Genomic DNA, 24,453 nt, shown 5'->3' on the forward strand with positions numbered 1-24,453 from the left:
AGAGTGAGAACTTGTAATAGTTTGGGGGTATTTTTTTGGGGGGTGGGGTTTTTTTGGTACTTAACCACACTTATTTCTGAAATACAAATCATCAGTCCCACCAACTCCACCTGTAGGTGAAAGGCCTTACCCAGAACTTACCCAGATTTTTCCCTTGTCCCTCTCAAAGCAGAGTAAAGAAGCCTGGGTGGTAAATGATGACACGCTTGAGATGACATTAGGATTTTCATTTTCTCTTAAAGAGGCTGTATCTAAACATCACCGCGTTGGTCTCCTGGGAAATTTGATATAGTTCTTCACAGCCCAATCTGCAATAATTAGGCAATGCTCCAATGCGTTTGCTTGAAATTAGAGCACCAAATGTATCACAGTAAACCAGAAAGCACTTGCAACTTTTTTTCCCACAATGTAATTTTGTTATGGAATTGAAAAGTACCTAAGTGCTCAAGTAAAACCATATAGTACTTTGACAGTGCAGTAAAAGCAAGATTTGTTATGCATTTATTCAGTACTTTTACAGAAGCGTGGTACATATCACAGACCAAACGCTCCTTGCGTTGTTTGTACAAGTCGTTTATTGACTTCAGAAGAGGGGAACTCCCAGGAGGAAACCAAACAGGGTGCAACCCAGCTCCTTACAGAAATAACAGTAAATAAGCTGAGCAGGAAAACAAAAGGAAAAGATACCATGTTTCACAAAGAAAGCTATTTCTGAAGTAGCAGAACGTAAGTAAATTCAGGTAGCAGCTATGAAGTGCGAAGCCTCCCCCCCGCGCACCCCGCTCGCGCTCCCACGCCTGCGGCAGCACAGAGCCAGATTCTCCCAGGAGCCACAGAAATACAAGGACCGTGACTGAATCCTTTTCCTCTCCACCCTTTATACCACGTTTTAATACATGAGGTTGACCTGCACTTGCCTAAAGCCCTGGTGTGTAAAACTCCTTGCACAAACACTGGAAGTATTTAAAGAAGGGACCCCTCCCGACTTGAACTCACAAGCCTAAGAGTTCGCACGCTTACCTGGACACGTGGGTCTACACGCACACTCCACGGACACACTACTGCTGAAACCATCATTACCATTGCATACCCACCCAAGCTGCCGTCCTACCTGACTTACCCCCAAAGTTAACTCTTCTCTGCAGATGGACAAATAACTGTAAACATAAGAAAATGGTTAAAATGATCATTGCATTAGACTTCTCATACCATTATTTGTAACTTAGTCTCAGAAATATGGGAAAACTTCTTGGATCAGATTAAAATTTAATTACTGTGAATTTGATGGCATTTATTAGAACATTCATGCGTCTCGTATACTTGAATAGATTCCCTGAAAACATATATATTTAATTATATACCTGTGAAACATGAAGAACAGGCTGAATTCAGAGTGCTTTATTATATCCTATTTGTTCTGTTTAATTTTTGTGCCAGAAAAAGAATGGTATCAATAGTTCAGGAACATTAAGCTATCCACTATCTAATCAAAAGTGTTAAAAAAATATAGACATCAAGACTTCTGTAAAAGAGGGTAGAGAGCCCACCTCCAGGTCACGCACACAAATGCTGGTAAATTTACAGGCAAGAGAGAAGCAACCTGTCCCTGACACAGAGCTGAAAGTGTGAATAAAAAAAAAAAAAGGTACAATAAAACATCACAAACTCCTGCACACAGAGAGCCTCCTGGCTGTGGCAACCTTCAATGCACGCACCTCCAGTTTTGCAGGTGCTACAACGAAGCTGCATCACTCTTTGGACACGAGGACAAAGGGAAGGGACGGTAAATTCCCTTGCACATTAACCCTCACTCTTCGGTGGGGCTGTGCAAGCTTAGGGGCCAGTAAAGCATCCGTTTCTCTCTGTACAGGTCGCTAACGCACAAGAGACATGCTGTCAAGACACAGGCACTGCCCTGTACATGCCACCCCTCTGCAGTTGTGACTTTGCTCTGAAATGGAAAGCTTCTGAGCAGCTTCAAAAATAGTTACCATTTTTAACATTAAAAAAAAAGAAAACCACAACGTCAACAACTGAATGGCCACGAGAACATCTCCTCAAAAGGATGCCAATGGCCAAAGGAGGCAGCATTTGCTCCACCACCAACGATAAAGTGCCAATATCCCAGTCAAAAGTTACATGAATTTGAACTACTGGAGGGAGATGAACGCCATCAGCTTTTCAAACTAAAAGAACAGGAACTTTCAGCAGCTGAGAAAAATTATATGGAGTGAAAGGCTGACTGTGCTCTTAAAAAAATGTGTTATTTAGAACAAAATCAAGAGCTATAGTCTTAGAGGAGATGTCTCCCAACTCCAGTGGCCTCTTCAGTGCATTTCTAAGCTACTATCTCTACCGAAGAGGGAGTGAAAAGTACGGCACACTGTGTAATAACTTCAATTTTTCAAACATGTCTTACCCCCAACTCGCTATTAGAAGCAACACCTGAAAGTCAGTTTCTTCCCAACTTACCTGCCACAGCTTTGCAGATACTGTGATCGGTCGCTGGATGGCCAGTGGTGATTTAACATCTACAACCAACGCTTGTTACAATTAAAGGAAGGCTATGACAATGTTTTGGCCAAAAGTCAAAGTTGTTTCTTTCCACTTCATAACATTACACAATTTGAAAGACAGTTTGGAGTTTACAAACAATTAAAATCTTCAAGTAAGTGTCATATATGGTGTCAGGTGAGTACATTACTTTAGGAGTTAATCTGTTTTCTCGGAGAGACAACTGGTCCCCTCACATGGACCAAGTCAGTGCTGGGCTGAGTGCCAATTCAGTAGTAGTGTGCTTGGTGCAGTAGCCTGTAGATAGATTCATCTGTATGCAAGAAACAACCATCAAATTAACGTGATTTTTCTATTAATCTAATAGCAGGATTGGGCCCTCCCAATTGTGAAATTTTTTTTTTAAGTTGCCCATGAGAGGAATTAAAAAAAAAAAAACAACAACCACAAACCAAAGCTAAACATTCAGTACAGAGGATTAGAAATACACCTTCTCAGATTTTCACATTAATAATAAAAAGTGTGTCCCTGATTACATTCTTTTATAGTTGTGCTCCAAATTCTGTGTTTTATGTCACACCTTCTTCTGAAAACCATCATCATCAATTGTGTTTGAGGGAGTAGGTTGCCCTCAAGGAGGGGGTGTTTTATTAAACGTTCACTAGACAAAACCAAAATACTTTTAAGATATCTTCAGGAATTTTCCCTGCTTAAAAAACAAACAAAACAAAATCTATGATCCATTGATCTTAGCCCAAGACCCCCAAGACAATAATGAAATTTCAAGATTCATAAAAGTTACATACCTCAAAAGACAAAACAAAACAGTATTAAAAAACCCAAAGTGCATCTTTAGGAAACAGGATCCCCTCAAGTAGACTAATCTTTTACTGTACCAAGAAAAATAAATCCAAGAGGAGAAAAGATTTAGAGAGAAAAATACATTAGCAAATACAGATAAATTTGTTTTTAATAAAGGAGTTAATTTTCTTTCAATCCTATATAAAACAATAGCAATTAAAAACTTCATTTTTGAAAGTAAAATATTTACATATGAACAAGTAACTGTGCAAAATTTACATGAAAAAAAATGGAAAGACAGGATTTCCTAAAAGACAAAATAAAAGGGGTGTAACAGTTGTCAGGTGTTGATAAAAATACTGATCAGCATTCAGTTTACACGCAAGAGAGTTAAATTCTACCATGAGAGTTCACACAAAGAAAGCCAAAGTATTTACAGTCATAAAAGTACTATCAATAGACAATTTAATACAATAACCTCTGAAAATATAAAGAACCAATTAGTATATTTGTAATAAAAAAATAGGTACAAAGAAGGGACTTTGCTCTGGACATCTTTAAAGTAGGCCCACAGCTTGCATACAGTCTTTTAGCAAAATAATTATAGTTTACATAGCCATTTTTATGTTATGTGCCAAAAATTATGTACAATTACTGACAAAATACACCAACCATTTTTCAACACTTGATTCACACTGAGAAACAGTCTTTTGATGATTCCTCTCAACTTTGATTTTATTTAATCTAAGCTTTCACTTTAGCTAAAAAACACAGTGCAAGTAAAATATATTTATGCTGAAAAGGTTTCTCTTTTTTTCCTTTTTTTCCTTTTTTAACTTTACAGCTTTACAAACTATAGCAAATAAAATGCATTTTTACAGATGCTGCTAAAACATTCAGAAGTAACCCTCCTTTATGGGATTTCAGGGCCTCTAATAAGCAATAATGTGATTAAAATTGAGGTTATGTTTAAAATTAACTGTATATCCCTCTAGATTTTGAACATTTTGGGGAAAGATAAATATTCTTAAAAAATCAGTTTGCTTTGCTAACTGACTGTTTAAAAAAAAGCTAAATGAAATGAGGTCATCTGCTGTAGACATATGCCTATATAATTGATTTAGTTGAATAAAACTGAACTAAAATGCACAATTAATGTTGAAACTGCTACAGGGCTGACAAAGGGTAGCTAGTTATTTGCTAAACGATTCCGTCAGTCTTTATATATGGCTTGTTTGGCAAGAAGGCCACTCAATCAAGAGATGAGTTAAAATTTAATTGTCCTTTTATAGTATCCACAGGCCTTGTAAGTATCCTCACTGTTACAGAAATGTATTTCTCTTATACTGAAGAGTTTATTTATAAACAGGAATATAAAACTGTTCCATGTAAAGAGGTGGTTGTTTTTTAAACAATATCCCATTTGCTTGTTACAAAAAGGCGTAATTTGCAAATATATAAAAAATGTCCTCAGGCGTCTCTCCGTCAAAAATACCTTGATCTTTTCCATTTTACTTAAGGAATGCTTTATATAGCAATAGTGAATGGCTTGTCTCTCGCTCATTTTCTAAACAAAATATGAGGTCCCTGAGGTTCACCCGCGTTATCCTTTGTCGTGTAAACTGTCTGGTTGTTCCAACTCCAGAGCTGCCTGGGACTGCTGCACTTGAACCAGATCCCTGGAAATGAGAACAACAGATCATTAGAACATGTCAGTGCCCCCAGGTATTCCAAAACTTTTCAGAGAAAACATGTGAGGCAAGAACTAAGTGACTATGTACAGGAAGCTATCAAACAGCGTGCTGCATGCTACCAGATCAGAGGTTTGTTTTTAATTCTTACTTATAAACAGTAGTTGAACAATCAGAAGTTTTCAGTGACATTTAATATAGACCAAAAAAAAACCCCAAAGCACTGCTCTTATCTTTAGGAAGGTACTAATGACAGGCAATCCCAACAACCAAAACAAACAGAAGAAACAGTATTCTTCACAACATTGGCATACATTTCCCAAGGGTAGCCCTGGAGCTCTTGACAAACTGGGGAGCAGTCTTATCCCCCTGGACCATGAGGTCTCGAATAATGTCCTAGATGCCCCCAATCTTCATGGTAGGGTGCCATGAGCTCTCCTTTTGGTGACAACAGCTGTAACCAAGCTCAGGATTATATTAAGAAGTAACTGTCCTAGACACAATCAGACATTCTCTAATGGTCTCTGAATTCTTCTCCATCATTCAGCAACACTTATCCCTCTGGTACACACTGGTAGTTCTCCACACAAACGGGCAAGATAAACAAGTAGTTTATTATTATATTTGTCATTCAAAAAAATTAAAAAAAAAAAAAAAAGGAGAAAAAAAATTGTTTGATATCTTTAGAGGTACCCACATCCTTCAGCTGTTTATATGTACACTGCCTGGCAAGTGAGTTATAAAGCAAGTCTGCTGGGGCTAACTCCAATGCATTTTCACTTGCAGAAAACACAGTTCTGACAGGATACATACGATTAATGCAACTCTTCTATGACTGTTATGCTTTCCTTTATATACGCAAGGAAATCCTAGAGTGCTTTAAACTCATCAGCCATCAGAATGGTCAGGAACACTATCCAGTAACAAGGTGCCTCTTCCAGTAAAGGCTTGGATTTGATCACATCCCCTGCACATGCACCAGAAACACTTTCTCGGTAGTAAGAGGCGTGCAGCCTGGCTTGAGGCTGGCAGATGGGCACGGTCCAGCAAGGACAGCTGAAGAGCGGCATGGCTCAGAAGAGCAGCGACCAAAAACCCCCTGAAGCGGCTCCCTCCTCCTCCTCGCCTGTGGCAGCAGTTAGGCTCACTCACCAGTAGATGGCATGCAGAGACCAAAAAGCCAACTCTCACCGCAAATTTTAAAGCTGGCAATCTTTTTGGCAGTTGTCTGCTGCTGATACCTTGCTCTTTGTGTATGTATATAAATAACGAAGGCGTTCAGAGTGATTTGGAACAGATTCTATTTCTGTGGCTTATCTATGGATTCTTTTTTTTGCTCCAATTTCATTTACTAGGATAATGTTTTCTTTTCTTTTTTTAATCGGACTTCAATACTTTGTGACACGAGAAGGTCCATATACACTCCACTAGTGAATAAAGATTTATCTGTCTGAGAGTTTGGCAAATTTTAAAAGACCGTTCTAAATTAGAACACCCCAGACTTGAGAAAACCCAAAATTTAGAGTAGTGCAAAAGCCATGTGAATAAGCTGCTAAGGCTCACACTAATACAGTCCTCTCTACATGCGAAAATAGTATATTTATGATCAGTGTACATTATTAAGAAAACAATGTAAACTTGTGCTGGAAATTACCATCTCTGGGTTAGTAGTATACTGTGTTCAGTGCAGGTGTTCTTGCTTTACCACACTGCTAACAGTGAAGTTAGACTTTTGCTTCTCAAGCAAGTTACCTGTCGAACCAGCAAGCATCAAATTATTGAAATCCTGTAGGTAGAACAGTTTAAAGACTGGATTTTCAAAGGAATATTTTAAGGCACTTGTACAACTTATGTGCCTAATTTCCACTAACTTCAGTGAAAACTGGAAGATGCAGGAGAGCACTGGATGCTAACTAAATTTTGCCAAATACATACATATCACTACTAAAAAGGCAATAGAAAGAACAGTTAGAAGGTTTTTAATTTTTGTTTTTCAAAATATTCTTTAGCAGAAGCTCAAGTCTGATTTTATTATCTAGACTACAGTACTTTAAATGCAAATGTAAAATTTCAGGAGTCTTTAAAGACACAGAACTATGCTACTTCTACAGGCATGGAATAAGTTAAGAAGCCTTTTGGTAACTCGCAATAAAAATCACGCGGCCTCAAAACTCTAAAACTGACAGTGACCTGTTTTGTTGAATTTTGAAACTAAACAGTACAATTACTACTTACAAGTGATTTTACATATAATTAAGATTCAGCATTCCTAGACATCAAAAGCTTACATTTACAAAACTGTGTCTAAGTAATGACAAATCTTATTTTCCACACTTCTTGTAATATGCCTTAACTACAAACTGCATACAAATAGTGACAAGTGGATCTCAATTTAAAAACGTCAAGTGACACAGCAGCAAAAGCACAGCTGTGAGTCTATCAGATCAAAAGCAGCTGGTTCTTAATTAAACAGACAAAAAGATTAGATTTCCAGGGAACCTGTAGTTAATTGGTTAACCAGTAAGTGATTAATCTAGGATAACTAAATTAGTTAGATTTAGATGAAATACAAACAAGTGTTCACAGTAGACGTAAAATACATTCCATAACCTAAGTGACATTAACAGACTATTAACGTTGCACAGTCAAGCATGCATAAGTAAGCAATGCCAACATTAACGCTGCACAAGATACTTCATGTATTCCTCAGAGACAACTTCATTTATATACGCATCTATCTTTTTAAAAGTGCCTCTTTCTGCAATTTATATAATTTTAAACCACATTTATAAACTTTTAATACAGTAATTTGTTAACTCATATAAAAAAAGTCTTATTATCAGTAACAGGCATTTTAGTAAATTTCAAAACTCAAAATTACTTTAAAAGACACTGAAGAGCCTTGATTTTTTTATAACTAAAAATAACATTTACTAGTATTCAGATTGTTCTCTAACATTTTATATCAAGGACGTGTAGACTATTGCTTCTAGCAATTCAGTATAAAACAAGGTGAATTCTTTTGAAAGAAGAGGCTTTTCTACAGTATAAATGCTTTAGCACTAAAAATTTGGAATGCTCAGGGAGTAATAAACAGAATTATTAAACTATTACTATCCTGTCACTTGCTTCACACACAAAACTCTGCAGGGAGAAATATCAAATTACAAAGAGAGCTTTTGGCCCTGTAAATGACAAGTTTCAAGAAGATTTTGTTCTTTTCAGACACTAGAGAAATCCCACATTGAATGTCTTCCATGCAGAAAGAAATTTTATACCATTTCATGTTTATTAACTTGTTTTGAAATACAGCAGATAGTCTACCAATTTACCTGAATTTAAGTTAACATTAACCTAAGCAGATACTGAGCATACTGATACTTAGTCTCCAGTGAAATTTTTAAAAGGCCAGATTGAACAGCAGAATATACAAAGGATATGCAAGAACATCGTAATCAGATGGAACTGGTCAAACTGATCTGCTGTAGAGATACTAAAACTACAGCCTATCAACAGATGAAGAAAGAAATTAGGGAAGTTCCTATAACTTGAAGCTCCTGCTGTCAAATTTAGCAGTGATTCAATTCTACCACTGCACCCACCTCAGCAGCATTACTCTGCACTTTTAGTTAGACTGACTACAACCACAACAATCTCTTCCCAAAACTAGAGAGCTCCAAAAAAGCAGAGACTTGAGAGAACAGAGATGGTTTTTCTAACAATCCTCCAGTTCCGTGAATCAGGGAATGATAACTCAAATTTTATTCCCTATGCCACTACACGGATGCGAAAAATTGATCCTGGCCTTGGAGCAAGAAAATCTAAACACAAAATACATTTCTGTCACTCAGAAAGCTTCCACAAACTAGGGAAAACACTCTGAACAGAAAAGTTTTCACAGAGGCTGACACAGCAAAATCAAACATTACAATTACACTGTACCTCTGTCCCTGATCCAGATCCCGGTGAATCTACTTTCCTTTTCTTTCTGGGACCGATCGCAGCTAATGCAGTCAAGTTGGCATCCCTCTGTCTCATCTGTGCTAGCTCTTGTTGCTGCATCTGCATTTGCCAGAAGAAATATCATTAATTATTTTTCTTTCAATTTCCAAAATAAAAGTTCATATTAAAGCTGAACATTTACCTCCTTGGCCTTCTGTTTCAACCTAAGCTGTTCTGGATCTTCTTGTCGAGATCGAGACTATGTTGATGAAGGACGGAACATGGAATGGTTGGAGAAAAAAAAGAAAAATTAATTTAGTTAGAAAAGCAGTTAAAGATCACAAGTTTTACATAGCATATGAAAGTTCTTCTTAAACTTCAGCAGCAAGTGGAGAGTACCTACCACTCCCAGAGAGGGCCAAAGGGGAAAAAAATTTTTAGAAATAAAAAGCAGTTTTCCATTTCTTAGTTTCAAGTATCTATTTTTGAAAAAGCATTCCCTTTTTCAGCTTTGTTAAAAATAGCAAAGGAATAGCTAAGTATTTATGCCTTACACAAAACCATTACAAGACACAAATTACACAGATCTGTGTACTGAAATATACACACTTTGCATATGAAAAAAGGAACCAAACTTGTACTTTTTGGAAAAATGCCTCCCCTTGCTGCGTAACTATGCACTTACTATCTTTCTGTTACGCATACAAGTCAGACTCTCATTTGAACCAACTGCAGCTAACTGACCAACAGACCATTTACATTAGCAATTTCCCATTTCACTTAGGCACCTACAGTTATTTGTATGTGTCAGACTTTTAGAATCATAGAATCGTTTAGGTTGGAAAAGACCTTTAACATCAAGTCCAACAGTTAACTTAGCACTGCCAAGTCCACCACTAAACCATGTCCCTAAGCACCACATCTACATGTCTTTTAAATACCTCCAGGGATGGTGACTCCACCACTTCCCTGGGCAGCCTGTTCTAATGCTTGACAACCCTTTCAGTCAAGAAATTTTTCCCAATATCCAATCTAAACCTCCCTGGTGCAACTTGAGGCCATTTCCTCAAGTCACCAAGGTCCTATCACTTGTTACTTGGGAGTACTGACCCCCACCTCGCTACAACCTCCTTTCAGGTCGTTGTAGAGAGCGATAAGGTCTCCCCTCAGCCTCCTTTTCTCTAAGCTAAACACCCCGAACTCCCTCAGTCACTCCCCATCAGACCTGTGCTCCAGATCCTTCACCTGCTTTGTTGCCCTTCTTTGGGCACGCTCCAGCACCTCAACATCTGTCTTGTAGTGAGGCGCCCAAAACTGAACACAGGATTCAAGGTGCAGCCTCACCAGAACAGAAGTAACAGAACATATAATTTCAGCAAACTTTATTGTCTAATACTATTAACACACATTTGCCAAATAATTTTTCTTTGCTACATATATAAATTCTCTTAGCTTTTTTTTTCCCAAGAAGTCAAACAAACACAAAACAGGGAGAACTTCAAGACAGTCTTTCATCCATACTCCCATATAAGGCAAGACTAACTACATTCGAACAAATCGTGACTGTTGTTAATGCCATACATTCTTTAGACCACCAACAAAATAAATTATTTTAATTCAATGCTCAAGTACCCTTCAAATATTAAGCTTTTCCTAATGATTAACCTATGTCTTCCCTGCTGCATTTCAGGCACAGTAAACACAGGGAATTATATGAATACGCAAAATACAGTCATGAAGACTTATGTCTCACCCCAGTCTTTTCTCTAGAGAGTAAATCCATTTACTTCAGAAATCTTACTTCATAGGTCACGTTTTCTAGACCTTTAAATTGCTTTCCTTCTGAAGTGTACTTGGTGTAGGGCCCAAAAACTGGATAGAGTATTCCAGCTCGGGTCTAACAGGAACCAACTGACATGAAGGTGTTAGTTCACAACTTACGTGTGCACTACAAAAATTGAATCTTGACGTTATTAACTCATACTGGATCACAAACCCAACAGAAACCTTAGGTTGGTTTTGTGAATTATTTCTAGAGCACTCAGTCTAGTCTGTCATATTCATCCTATATTCAGGTCACTGAGTAAAACCACAAAGTTTAATGTCTACAATTTGTGCTTACATCAATTGCTTCCTATGTACTGTACTTCTCCAGCTTGTAAAAATCTTTCTCAATTCTATTTCTAGTCTCTAAAATATCTGTAACCTCTCTATTCCATTTAAGAGTACCACCAAGCTATAAAATTCACCTTGTTCACAACGCAAAGTGCAAAAACTAAGTTTTAAGACCAATTTTAATTTGGGAACATGCAATAAGACTGGCAAAGAAGCTGTCCCACATGCTCTACCATGGAAAGCAGAGCAGAGTTCTAGCTAAAGAACATATTCATCAAGCTCTATCTTTGAAGATTAGTCTTCCCCTTCATTGCAAGTGCTTTAGAATGAAAAGAAACTCCGCAGTTTTGACGTCAAAAATGACACTTTGCAAACATGTGTGAAATCCAAGCACTTGCCTTTGCTGCACGCATTAAAATTTCCCTTTCTTGTTCATCTTTACGCTGCTTTTCTATTTGATCAAGTTGTTCAAAGAACTTGAGTTGTGCCCGAACGTCACTTGCTTGTTCGTATCTTTCATCATCCTGAAAACACAGCAAATATGTTTCTCATTACATTTCTTAAAAACAAAGCTGTTAGCTTGTACTGTACTGTAGAAGATATACATTTAAAGCTCAAGTGTTCACTTTGTCCTTTTCAAACAAATAGCAAGTGTATACTTACACGAGTCAAACCAGCTAGAATTCTTAAAAGCATTTTGTTCTATTCCATGAATCATCAGATTTTGACTTCTAAACTAATATCATCACAGCTTTAACCTCACAAACATATTTCACAGAGCTGTGTGGTTTTTTTTAAACGCTGTTTAGGCATTCGCATCTATTAAGAACACACATCTGTCAGATAGCAGTCCCTTGAGAATTCAAAGCAGTGCTTTTATCTGCCTATCTGATCGTACAATCACTCAGACTCTAAGCATTTGACATAATAAATAAAAGGGGAGGGCACAGTTTCTCTGCATTTGTTTTAAAAACATTTTGTATATGCAAGCTGAAGAGTTCTAGTCATGCATGTGTATTAACATCTTAACATAAGATGAATCAGTCAAAGAGAATAAACAACCTAACTTCACTGAATGAACAACACCTGAAGTCACGCATTACACCCAACATGATAGCCTGCTGAATTCATGCAATTAAACATAGTTACCTTATAAGAAATATTCTTCTGTTGAGCAGTCTCTGATAATTTTTCCACGAGGTTTTGTAGTCTTTGTTGTGTAGCATGTGATACGTAGCTAACTACATCAGGATGGATTTCTGTTATTCCATGTTTTTTACCTGTGATTAGGACAGAGGTCAGTTATAAAAAATGATTTTACAATACAGCTAAACATGTGGCTAATCTCATCTAAATGCTGTTTGCAAAATAAGGCTTTCAGGTATTTCTCAAACAAACATTAAACAGGAAGTGGCATACATACAAAAACTTCCATTAGCTTAACAAAATTTACAATCTATTAATAAATGCTGTACACTACAGTATAAAAAAAATAACTGAAGAATGCTTTTTGTTCCACCATCAATTCTAAACCAGTAACTAACTATGATAAAGTGTTTCTGGATTTATTTTTCAAAACCAAATGTCATTATTTTTGTTACACCTTATCAGTTTATACAGTTAGAATTTTAACCAGGTTCAGTAATTTTGATGTTAAATTGCCACCAATTTAGAAGGCAAGTCTATAGGTTTCCTATCCGTTAACACTATTCTACTTTTATAAGTTGAACGATGGCCCTCAAGCATCAGAATATGCAAAAGGTAACGAATCCAGCAACTTTAAACTATTCAAATCAATTTCAAAGAAAAATGCCTTCAATTAAACCCAAGACTAGTGAAATTTGTTTATTAAACTTCAAGAAGAATCAACATACCTATTTCTAATATCCTTCTTTGCAAAGGTGCCGGGAAAAGGAAGGTTTCATCTTTACAGGACCTTGTTAGTGTGCCCACTAGCTCAGAGTTTGTTGCCAATATCCGAGCACTTTCTTCTGACAGGTTGACTCCAGCCATTGATGCAACATCATTAATGTCATCATCATCCCTTAAGAAAGGAAAACTCATTATAATCACATTTAGTATTTGCACACACTGCTACAATACCACATCTGCATATAATGATTTTGACAGTAAACCTGAATATTTCATTTTTGCATTTTATTTGCTTTTATTATATGACAAAACTAACATAATTTGATTCCAAAGAGCACTAAAAGTATTTTCAGTTTTGTACTTCCTGTTTTCTCAAGATTCTTTCTTACATAATGTTTCAACACCTTGAGAAATGAGAGCCCAGACACATCACTACCACAAAACAATAATAAACTGCACTCATCACTGTAAGACAGGCTGTACATCCAAATAACCTGAGCAGAGTTGGGAGGAGTGAAGGAATGAATTCTATCTGCTTGTCCAGGCAGGAGTTGTTTGCGAGGTTTGATATTTATCCTTACTGCCAGCTAAATAATAAAACCAGTCTGGTACAAGTACGTCCCACAGCTTGTTAAAGTCTTTATAATAAAAGTAGCAAACCTGCTCACAGAAAATCCACCTCTAGTTCTTGTGAGTTTACCCAGCCTGATTCAGCACCACTGCAGTACACAGAAAGGTTCCCACTGAGTTCAGCAGTCTGCGCAGGCAGCGCAAGCACAAATAAGCACACGGTTCCTCACCTAAAAGAGCCTCCCCCAGGTTCTTTCAGTTTATTCTTCTGAGCAGCAGCTACTTGTGTCGAAACAGTGGCAATAGCTTTGTTTCCAGGTAATACTGCTGGTTTTACCACAGGTACTGCAAGCAGACAGACAAGATTTGTACTCCATCAAATTTGTATCAGAGTTCAGATTTACAAGCCAGTCATAGGTAGTAATGGCAATAGGTCTGGCGCAAAGACTTCACCTCAATAGTTTCTGTCAGCATCTCATCTGTCTAAAACAGGACCCTCCCACACAATTCCAGGACCCAAACAATTTCTCTGACTGTAAATGCTGCCCTGATATATGTGTATCCCCAGCCTCTATGGCACTATGCATGGAAGATTTTAGCAGTAGTGCAACAGCCATCATAGAGTTACAGGGCACCTGAGAACTGACATTCCTAAACCAGACTTCAGTTAATGCTATCAAATATAGCATATACCAAGTACCTTGACCTCTTACCTGTCTGAAGTTGATTCAGTTGAATTTGAGGAGTAGTGAGCATAATACGACTATGCGGTTGCCGCAACGCTACCATTGGTGTCTGTGTCAACGTTACCTGTGGAGGCCTTATCAATGCCCCAGCTTTTTGAGACTGTTGGATAACCTGCAAATAACAGAAAAAGAACTGTAAACAATCTGAGAAATAACTAAGGCTAAGAATCAGGTGGGAAGAACAAACCCTAACAATCAACTTGTAAGTTGTGACCTTAACACATCTGTTCATTGATCTACAATCAGCACATTTTAAGGTATTTAAAAGTTTCTTTAGATTAATTATACCTTACAGGAAAACTAGTATTCCACTTTCTGTGATACAAAAAAGAAACCAGTATCCCATTTCTATTTTCAAAAAAACCAAAACAACAAACATCTATAATCACAAATGTGATTACATTTTATACATATGTTTGTACATTAGATATACATAGGCAAACTGGATCTGCCTGAACAACCTCTAGAACTAAAAATAATAGAGACAGGATAAAGATAATCCAGTTGGAGATATATATATATATATATACATATGCTGTTTTCATCCAGAATCAGCATACACTACAGCCCTGTAGCTTTGTACTATTGGAATGTCAGGTTAGACTGAGTCTCAGGCAACTGTAGCCATACTGCTTCTCAACGTGAAATCATACAAGGAGGGTTACGCACAATGCTACAACCAGAACCATTTTTGCAAACTCATCTTCTGGCCTCAACTAGTTTTCAGAAACTTACTTTCTAACTACTGTAAAGAAATCTACCAACTCTGCCTATTTTGCAAACTCCATTTCTACAACTCTGCAAGTCTTTCTTTTGCTACTTTTTTTATATTTACTTAAGTTAAAGGCCAAACTATTTTCTTGTAAATCCAGCGCTAATTAGTCAATGTTCAGTTTTTATTCCTTCCCTAAGTTCCTAACCTCTTTCTATAATACCTAGGTTATAAAGGCAGTAAGATCAAGATAATCACTAGTTTTTCTCTCAAGGTAAGTGAAAAATACTTGTGTATTGATAAGAGAGATTTCTCCTCGTTTTATATGAAAATTTCTGGACAGAGCAGCTCAGATAAATGCTGAACATTCTACAGGGAACGCTGAAGTACTAAGTAGCAAAAACACTTAGTAATTTAATAACATATGTTAATTAATACACATCCTAGAAAAAACTTACATTCAGACACTGCTTTGCTATGATAAGAGGGAAAAAATAGGTGCTGCACGTTACACTGTTCTTATTTGGTTTACGTCCAGGCCTGAGAAAGTTATTCTTTCTCCTCTTTTGGGGTAATCTGTTGTTAGACTTATGAAATAGGAAATGAAAGATCCTCCAGAACACTGCTCTTTCATGGATACACAGTGATTGAGACAATCTGCCAATATTTCATGCTAAAGTAGGAAATAATGTAGTACTTTAATGAAGAATGGATTTTAAATTATAATCTTTTTTCCTCAGTAGTTAGTTTCTCTAAAGAGGTCAAAGATCTCTGAGCTAAACCACCAATTTAAAAAGAAAAATCACTTTATTATCAAAAAATCCTGTGCAATAACAGATGATACACTTCAGCTTACATACCAGTGGTGCAGACTGCCCTTGTTTACTAACACCAACTTGTGTAGGCTGAGTTAGGCTGATTACAGGTTGTTGGAGAGTACTTGTTACAGTCGCAGTCGCCTTCCCTGCTGTGCGCTGAACTGAGGAGCTTAGAAGCACTGCCGCAGATGGAATTGTTGCTATCGTTGCTTGCGTCGTTGGCTGCTGCTGTTGACTTTGTTGAATGAAAGCTGCAGAGTCTGGTGTTAACTGTCTCAAGGCAGGTAAACTCCTCTGAAAAGAGGAAAGGAAAGAATTTGCTTGAGTATTTTAATCCTATATCACACAACAAAATATTAATTGTAAAAAGCAATGCATTTCATTTCAGTCCATTGTATCAGTCTGTGTGCACCTGAGAAAACACAATGAGTGCACACAGAAATACTATGCTACTTCACGTTTAAAGCTAGACAGAGTAACAGTACCTGTGGAAGCTTGGATATCACGGGCACCTAGGTTATGCAAGCCTATCTGGAACCCTGGTATGCATTTAACAATCCTAGTCCACACTGCCTTCCTCAATTGTGTTCCTATGTATATATCAAGCTATAACATGTGATAGCTTAAAAGCCATACTGGAACATCAGTGAAGATTTCAGAAGAGCTCAACAGAAACCAGTTTTTTATCAGATTCTTACATTAGTTGTTTTCTTATGGTAACAATTTTGGTCCTCATGAACAGCTCAAGGTTGAACAAGCATTTAAGAATGCAGAAATGTCAACACACACCTACAACTATATCCATTAATCATACATTAGTCAAGCAGAGTTATACCTTTACCATACAGTGCTGTTGTACTTTCTCTGATCTTCAGATGGTAAATGTTTCAGAATAAACGTTATTTTCAGATGTGTTCAGTTACTATAAAATTTATGACAAATGGGATTTATTATTGAGAGGTGACAAATTTCCTGTTTATCCACACAAACAGGTATACAGCACAGGCAAAAGAGTATGAGTTTGTCCAGAAGGTAGAGTTTTCTGTATCATTCAATCCCTTGTTTTCTCTCCAAGACTAAAAAGAGGATAATAAATCAATTCATAGGTTTGGTGCTATGGAAAGAAACCACTTATCAGTCATAAGAAGAAAACTTTTCAGATTTCTCAGAAGAGCTACAACGTGATGCTATTGTAGAAATTACATTATTGACTGTGCCAATGAATCATACCAACAAACTCTTGGAATGAAGAGGCAGGAATATTTTTTAAGGGAGCAAGTCTAACCAGGCACCATGTAAAACTTCCATTTACACGATTTTGGAGTTCCATCTATACTGGTAAAAGATGCTTGTGTTCACTGCTGCTGATATATAAGCAGAGAAATATATAAGAATTAGCAAACACAAGTTACCTTCAGGAAAGGCACAAGGTAAGGTTGAGGTGAAGAATTAAGTTCTCTGTACAGCCTACTGGTAAAGTCCTCTGCTTCAATTTTTCCATCCTTCAAAACAGAAAATCCAAATGAACGAACTTGTAGACATTAACTTTTACAGACAGTCAATACCAAAAAGAATTCAAGACTTAACAATTTATTGAAAATACATGGTTTTATCATCCATCACTATTTTTAATTATCAATGGCTTTATGGTAGTAACTAATTTCACTAAAAATTTCAACTAGTAAGACCTACAGTCCTATCTTTCCTTCTTCCTGTTTTTCAGTCAATTTTAAGAAACATCTTCAGTTGTTCTCACCACTACGGGAATGTCCTATCTATAGATCAAAGAGCTAGGTGGAACCTACAGGAATACTTCATGCGACCTGCAATCAGCCAACCATCAATTGCTCAGAACAGCTGGGCAGCTCCACCTCTGGTGTTCTCTTTTTCCAAAGGCACTATAGTTTCTCCATTTCAGGTAACTAAAGTTATGCCCACCATATGCTCAAAAGTCAGATGTCTCTCAAAACCAAATGTATATCCCTCATGAGAAGATACACTTCAAATTTTGGTCTTGTGACAATGTCTGATTATCATGTGATAACATCTGGAATACACAGCTCTACCTTAACTTAAAGGTTGATAACAACTAGGCTAAGCAATACCAGTACTCATTCTATAAACACTAAGTATGTCAAGCTTTTACATTAGCTTCAGATAATACTACTTTTTTTGGTAAAAACTTGTGATTTCCTACACTCACCTATTCCACTAGCTGTAGGGTCTTCCCTCAAGTACATAATTCATCTTTTTATTCACTGTTTTATCAATAAAGAACTGTAGAATTTAAAGAGTCATGATTTACATTACTCACACTTCAATTTAACTCATGTTCTCATGTGTGAATATGAGCAGTAATGTGTCATTTACAAGCTTAAAGGAGAATTTATACACATATTTTAATTCAGAAGTAAAGTTTCTATTTCATTTGCCTCAGATTTTATAATCTCCGTCCTCTCAAAAAAAACCCCCACACCTTCCAGTTTTGAGTCTAAATTTGCCCAGATACTGTTTCTTACAACTTGTAATGAACTTTTCTTACCAGCAGGTTCTGTACCAATTCTTTCACATTAGCCGCAGTCTCTGAAGACTGTTTTCCAGATGATGCCAATTTTATTAATGTGGACAGAAAGTTTTTGCATTTCTTCACATTTTCCATAGTCTCCTGTTACAGGAGGGGGAAGGGTAGAAGGGAAACAGTCAGAGAAGGGAAGATAAACTCTTTTTAATACATGATCTGACCATATACTCTGAGAAATAAAGTCCTTCTCTAGTTCATCACTGAAGAATATTATTTATAGATTCATGTTCCTTACTGCTTAAGACATAATCAGACCAAAATTTTTATTTTGCTTCATATATACATATGTATCGTACATGTTTGCTACCAAAATTTAATAAATGATGATTCTTAATGAAGTTAGGAAACACAAGTGTTTTAAGAATGGCACATTATGTATGGGAAAACATGTATTTTAGCAGGACAACAAATAGCAAAGCTCCTCCTTCCCAGAGCATAGTGTAGTGCATAGATTCTCCCTGTTTTGCAGGCCTGGAAACATGTATCTTGAATGAGTCAGTGACAACTTCTTAACCCTTCTCATACTGATTCGACTCTGCATTGTTGAATAGTTAACTTTTCTGTAATATACAGCTAATATGTTTTTAAAAAAGGAGTGTTTTAAAACTGTTACAGAAATCAAAATTAATACAGCCATCAAAATTCAAGTGACTTGTGTTCACACTTTGTAAGTTATACGGTTCTACTAAATGTTTACCTTTTCAAGACCAGTAAATTCACAGAAGTCCCACATCTTTACGACTCTCCACTCTGATCTGTTTATGTGTATGTATACATATATACACATACATGCACACATGCATATGTGAATGAAGATAAAAGGTTCTAAAAGCGCTCAGTTTCTTACTGTGGCAGCAGCAGAGGTTGCCGTTGTTCCTTGCACTGCTCTCTGAGGAGTTCCGGTTTGTACAGCTGTTGCTGTCCCCAACGTAGTTGTTTGTGCAGTACCACCCAGAACAATCTGAGGCTGCAGAGGATACAAACATTAAGATTATTTTACTTAGAACATACCAAAACCTGTTTTCCTGAACCAACAGAAACTGAGCCACAGGATAGCAGAACACCTTTCACAGCTACTATAAAAAGAAGTTACTCATCTGGCATCTGTTGCAGTGGAAAGAGCGAGCCACCAGATGGCACAAAACACTACACATTAAAAACTGAAATCCTAAAAGTTGATTAAGAATTACATGACTTTTGCTTACTGAATAAAATGGCAAAATAATACCATAAACATACCCTCATACCCTGTGGTTTCAAAACACAGTTAAAATGAGTACTAAATTGCTGTGAATGCAATATTATTTTTTTTTTGCCTGTTGCCTTAAATGCCACTTTCAAAGGGAAGAATTTCAAAAAAGGCAATACAGACACAAAAGGTCAGGTCTTATCTAGGTCTTTTTGACGAAAAATAGGGCAAAACATTTTTCTAGTTTTGTAGACAAGTTGGTAATTCAAAGCAGGTATACCGCCTTTAAAGAATCAGCATTGCAAACAAGAACTTTTCACGTACGCAGTTCATTCATGGATTTCCAACACCGTCTAATTACTAATGACAACCCAATCAGAGAGACAGTGATTCTTACCAAGCAAAAGCTAGCTCTCTCTGGATTTTAACAAATCATTTCTAAACTTGCTCTTTATATAAAGATGCACAAGAAAAGAGGCTCCAGCGCTGCCAAAGCTAACTTTCATTGGTATTTTGGGAGACAGAAAAGGAGACAAGGATTTAATTGCTCTCATTTTTTGAAATCAGGATAAATGAAGTCCATGGTATGCTCATTACAGCAAAAAAATATGCAGATGGAATGATTTATTTTTTTTTTTGTCCAGTGTAACAGCAGTGCAAATTAAGGCAACTCAGTTAGGTAAATTAACTCTTAGATCTGAAAAGATCACTAGCATAGGCAAATGCTCTCTGAGGGGAAAAAGGTTAACTGGATGCATAGCAAAACCTGCATGTTTTAAATTAAAATGCTCTAATCCTGTCTACTCAAAGGATGAAGAAGGCACAATGAAACAGATTAGGCGACAGCAATCATATTGTATCACTGTTGCCTGGAAGCCATGTGGAGAATTTCACACTTGCACAGTGTTTCAAACTCCTGCCACCACCCCTAAAAATAAATAAATAAATCAATCTACAAGAAAGCTTGTCATTAATACAGAAGAGAGCCCACATAGTAAGAAACCACTATTTATTCTTGAGTTATCAAAATCTCCTTAAGCACATAGGCCAAAGCGGAGAGACTCGTGTAAGAGGGAGAAGGCTTGTGGAAGAGAAGGCTACCACTGCAGTCTTTTTTGTAACTGTAAATTTTGCTGCAGAATTCAGAGGACTACAGATCCATCACAGGAATAACATCACAGCTCCAAATCCAAAGGGAACTGGTGTCACTTTCTTGAGGCAGAAAGCATAAAGGTTATTTTATTTTAGTCAGTTCTGTGATGAAACAAACTAATAATAGAATACCTTTAGAATATATGCATATAGGTATAATATGAAACAATAATAATAATATAGATATAAAAAATTATACATATACATCCAAAATATACAGTAAATTGAGATCTGCAAATGTTTTGGAAAGGATAATCCAGTACCTATTTCTTCCATGCACTTAGCAATTATATTTCCTGTATTTCTGGCAGTGTCAAGTAGTTTTCCAGCTAATCTTACCAAGTGATGTATGTCATGCATACATTACTTTTCTACAAACTCACTTGCACAACAGGAGGACGCTGTAGCGTTGTTGTGGGTTGCACTGTTGTTTGAGCCTGAGACACTTGCTTGATAATAGTAGTTGGTGTCACCTGTCGTGCAATAATAGGCGTTCCTGGAGCCTGGGGAATAGGAAAAAAAAACACCAAACACATTAGTTCCTGTATTTGAACATAACCTACCTTATCTAGTATTTTGTCTCTGGATAGTTGTCATTGTTACATACAAAAGAACGCATCTGGACTACTATAAACCTGTGAGAAGGACTTTTAGTCTTAACTTAATGCAACTGTGATGATCTCAGTATACATATATACATATCCACTTTTTTCTTTTAGTTTTATAAAGAAAAATGATTCTCTGGGGGAAAAAAAAACAGGTTAACCATATATGGTCTTGAATGGTCTTCTTTGTATCAAACAGTTTCAAACTTAACGCCGTTCAGTTAGGTAAAAATATTTTTGATGAGTAACAGCCAAACTACAACAGAATTAGGAACAAAACACAATGCCTATACCATGTGGAAAAGCCTGTGTAGCACTAGTTTGACCAATGGTTTCTTCAAATCTAACATACCTTACTTTCTGGTGTGTTCTTCACAGGAAAAAAAAAAAATCTTACATTTTTTAACACTACAAATCACTGAACTAACCTGCACTGTCGATATCTGCACTGGAGGAGCACTGGTAGGTGTAGCAGGACGAGGAGTCATAGTATTTTGAGGCTGAGACTGGGCATGTGCCTGTGCTTGCATCTGTGCCAAGGCTTGCTGAGGGATCATCAGCAACTGCCCGTTCTCACTACGTACAAGGACCATGCCTGTTAAAAAAGAAATCGGTCAAGAAACATACACCCCTTTCAAATACAAAAGCACATATTTTGTCAGGTTTTCTTATCCAAGATGGCTACATGGACTTAATGTACTGTTGAAGGACTATACAGCTAACAAAAGTTGTTTAGAATAAAAGCAAAATACTCAGTTGCATTATCACATTTCGTATACAATAGCTTAATTACAGAAATACTCTTTCTCTATCAAAATGCTCAGTATGGTGTGTATCAGAACACACAATGAGTCATATTCACCCCAACCAAAAAATTTCATGTGACTAGAGGTTAAAAGTAGCAATCATGTAAAAATCCTACCTGCTCTTTACTAAGAAATTTGTTTGATGAAACACTGCAAATAAAAGAAAATCTTGCCATTAGGTAAGATTTCTGCTCGTTTTTCTTTAAGAAGGAAAAAAAAATAAGTACAAACACAGGCTCCACCATCAACTGGAACACAATTGTCTAAGTTCTAAATTAATTTCCCATAACAAATTTAGTAATGAAAGTGGCTATAAAATCATAATCTTTCTCATGTGCATCTGCAACAGACTGCATTGTGCCATGTTACACCCCAAAAGAAAAATAAAATGGAGAGGGAAATGAGGCAGTCGTTCCCTGCTCAGCCACTCAGATCAATAGACTTAACCCCACTGGGTAGCTATAGGGAACCAGATTTTAACAGGCGTATTTTCAGATGATAGTCTCTCTTTCTTGAAGGTACAAACAGGATCTGGACAACATGAACTGTTTTCCAAGAGCTCATTCATTCAGCACGCCTCAGTCAGTCCACGAGAGCCTCAGGACCTCATCAGCCCTGACTGAAAAAGCCACCAAAAGCAGCAAACTGGGCACTCAAAATTAGTTCACCTTTCTAAGCAACCAACTATAGGAAGAAACTTCACCATGAAAATCAAGAGGCACTACTGGAATCAGAAAGTTTTTCTGAAGTGTTGTTCAGCGAATAAAAAGCCTATACACACTCCCCAACAGCATCTGGAGATCTGGTCTATACCATCTCAGAGCATGACTACTTCAAAAGAATCAAGCTCTTATTTGCTTTTCTATTCAGATGAAGTGCTGAAACAGACAACAAACGCCTTAAACAGTTTTCTTGGCCTGTTTGAAAATTAGTGTTAAACTGCAAAAACCCATATACTGATTTCTACAAAAGTGAGTTCAAAAGAAAAACACATCGTATTAGTTGATTTGTCCCTATTTTTTTCCTTACCTTCTCTACATTAACTCTCTTTTAATGAAGCAGAGTCACAAAGAGACGTTAAACTAGTTTACATGAAATAGGTGACTTGCCATTGAGACTTACTTAGAAGTGTTAAGGTGGGACCACAACACGCTATGGACAAGACATATCTAGAAACAAATATTCTCAAACTGTTTTTCTGTAGGAAAGGAGGAGAGGGGAAAGTTTATTTATAATCTTGCAGACTGTAGAAATAAATACTTAGTTCAGCTGTCAAGTCCAAAAAAAAAAATTTTCCAAGCCATTCCAAAAAGTAAAGTCTTTTCTTCTGTAACTTACGTAGGGAGAAGGATATTCATTAAAGCAGCAAAGACATACACCACCACCACACAGCTTACAAGAAATTTAAAAACCTCAATAGTGAATATAGAGCTTGATCCCATCAGCTGCTCATTAGAACCATCACTACTTTCTCATCATCAGCCTCACACTATGGGGAGGGGACTACTGACAAAAAAAAAAATGGAGAAATTCAATATTTTAAAGACTAGAGAGTGACTTGCTACTACATTAAGCTCATTCCTGCACAAAAACAACTTGGTATCCTCTTCCAATGTGCAAACACAAAATCTTGGGAAATGAACTCATGTTGCCCATTTTTGTCATCCCTCATAATAATCAGCTGAAGAAGCTAAACACTGAATCAGTGGAAATCTTCCATATTATTATAACTGAAAACATCAGTTCAGTGGAAGTCTGATTAGAGGAGTTGTTTTCAAGGCAATGTCAAATATTAAGGCTTGTTGATTACCATTTAGTTTCTAGCAACTGAAAAGGCCCAATGCAACTATATACGCCTGTGCTTTATGAAGCCCTTAAACGTCACAGAATTACACTGATATCCCATAAGAAACTTTCTTCCTAAAATTCACCATTTTTGGGGCTCCCTAGGATATTCGAGGGTTATAGTACCATCCAGATTCTTTAGAGTTATGTATTTTTTCCTTCCAGAAGCAACATAAGAGACACTAACTCTAGGTTTGGGTTTAGGGAGGTGGTGTTGGTTGTTTTTTAAACTTCTCTCTCAATGCAAAAGTGACTAAAGTTATTTGAAAGTGCCAACCCAAGGCAGCTCACCTGCGTATGAGAACCTTCATAGCACCAGGCACAGGTGCACAGCTCTACGCTACCTGTTCCAGTCTCCAGCTCAATCCACACATCAGGCTCAAGGATGGGTCTGCACTACGCATTAGTGTCCTGCAACAGCACAACCACCCCTCGGGACACCAGTACTGTCAACTCATGGTTTTGCTCCCCAAAACACGAATGAAAAAAAGAGA

The 24,453-nt window shown here is 37.0% G+C and overlaps 1 protein-coding gene across 1 annotated transcript in view; it reads right to left on the reverse strand.

Annotated features, from left to right (window-relative positions):
* Positions 1-3,568: 3,568 nt before the first annotated feature.
* Positions 3,569-24,453, reverse strand: part of TAF4 (TAF4 RNA polymerase II, TATA box binding protein (TBP)-associated factor, 135kDa) — a 39,987-nt gene continuing 19,102 nt past the window's right edge. Inside the window, exons 3-16 of the mRNA XM_009694569.1 lie at positions 21,737-21,903; positions 21,087-21,206; positions 19,210-19,329; positions 18,324-18,446; positions 17,194-17,283; positions 15,824-16,075; positions 14,219-14,363; positions 13,736-13,850; positions 12,938-13,107; positions 12,213-12,343; positions 11,462-11,587; positions 9,151-9,207; positions 8,949-9,068; positions 3,569-4,994 (exon numbers count right to left, since the gene is read on the reverse strand). Of these exons, the coding sequence (XP_009692871.1) occupies positions 4,827-4,994; positions 8,949-9,068; positions 9,151-9,207; positions 11,462-11,587; positions 12,213-12,343; positions 12,938-13,107; positions 13,736-13,850; positions 14,219-14,363; positions 15,824-16,075; positions 17,194-17,283; positions 18,324-18,446; positions 19,210-19,329; positions 21,087-21,206; positions 21,737-21,903 (1,904 nt within the window). The 3' untranslated portion in view covers positions 3,569-4,826. The remainder of the gene's footprint in view (positions 4,995-8,948; positions 9,069-9,150; positions 9,208-11,461; positions 11,588-12,212; positions 12,344-12,937; positions 13,108-13,735; positions 13,851-14,218; positions 14,364-15,823; positions 16,076-17,193; positions 17,284-18,323; positions 18,447-19,209; positions 19,330-21,086; positions 21,207-21,736; positions 21,904-24,453) is intronic.

Source organism: Cariama cristata, unplaced genomic scaffold (genome assembly GCF_000690535.1).
Source record: "Cariama cristata isolate BGI_N322 unplaced genomic scaffold, ASM69053v1 scaffold8692, whole genome shotgun sequence".
Lineage (NCBI taxonomy): Eukaryota > Metazoa > Chordata > Aves > Cariamiformes > Cariamidae > Cariama > Cariama cristata.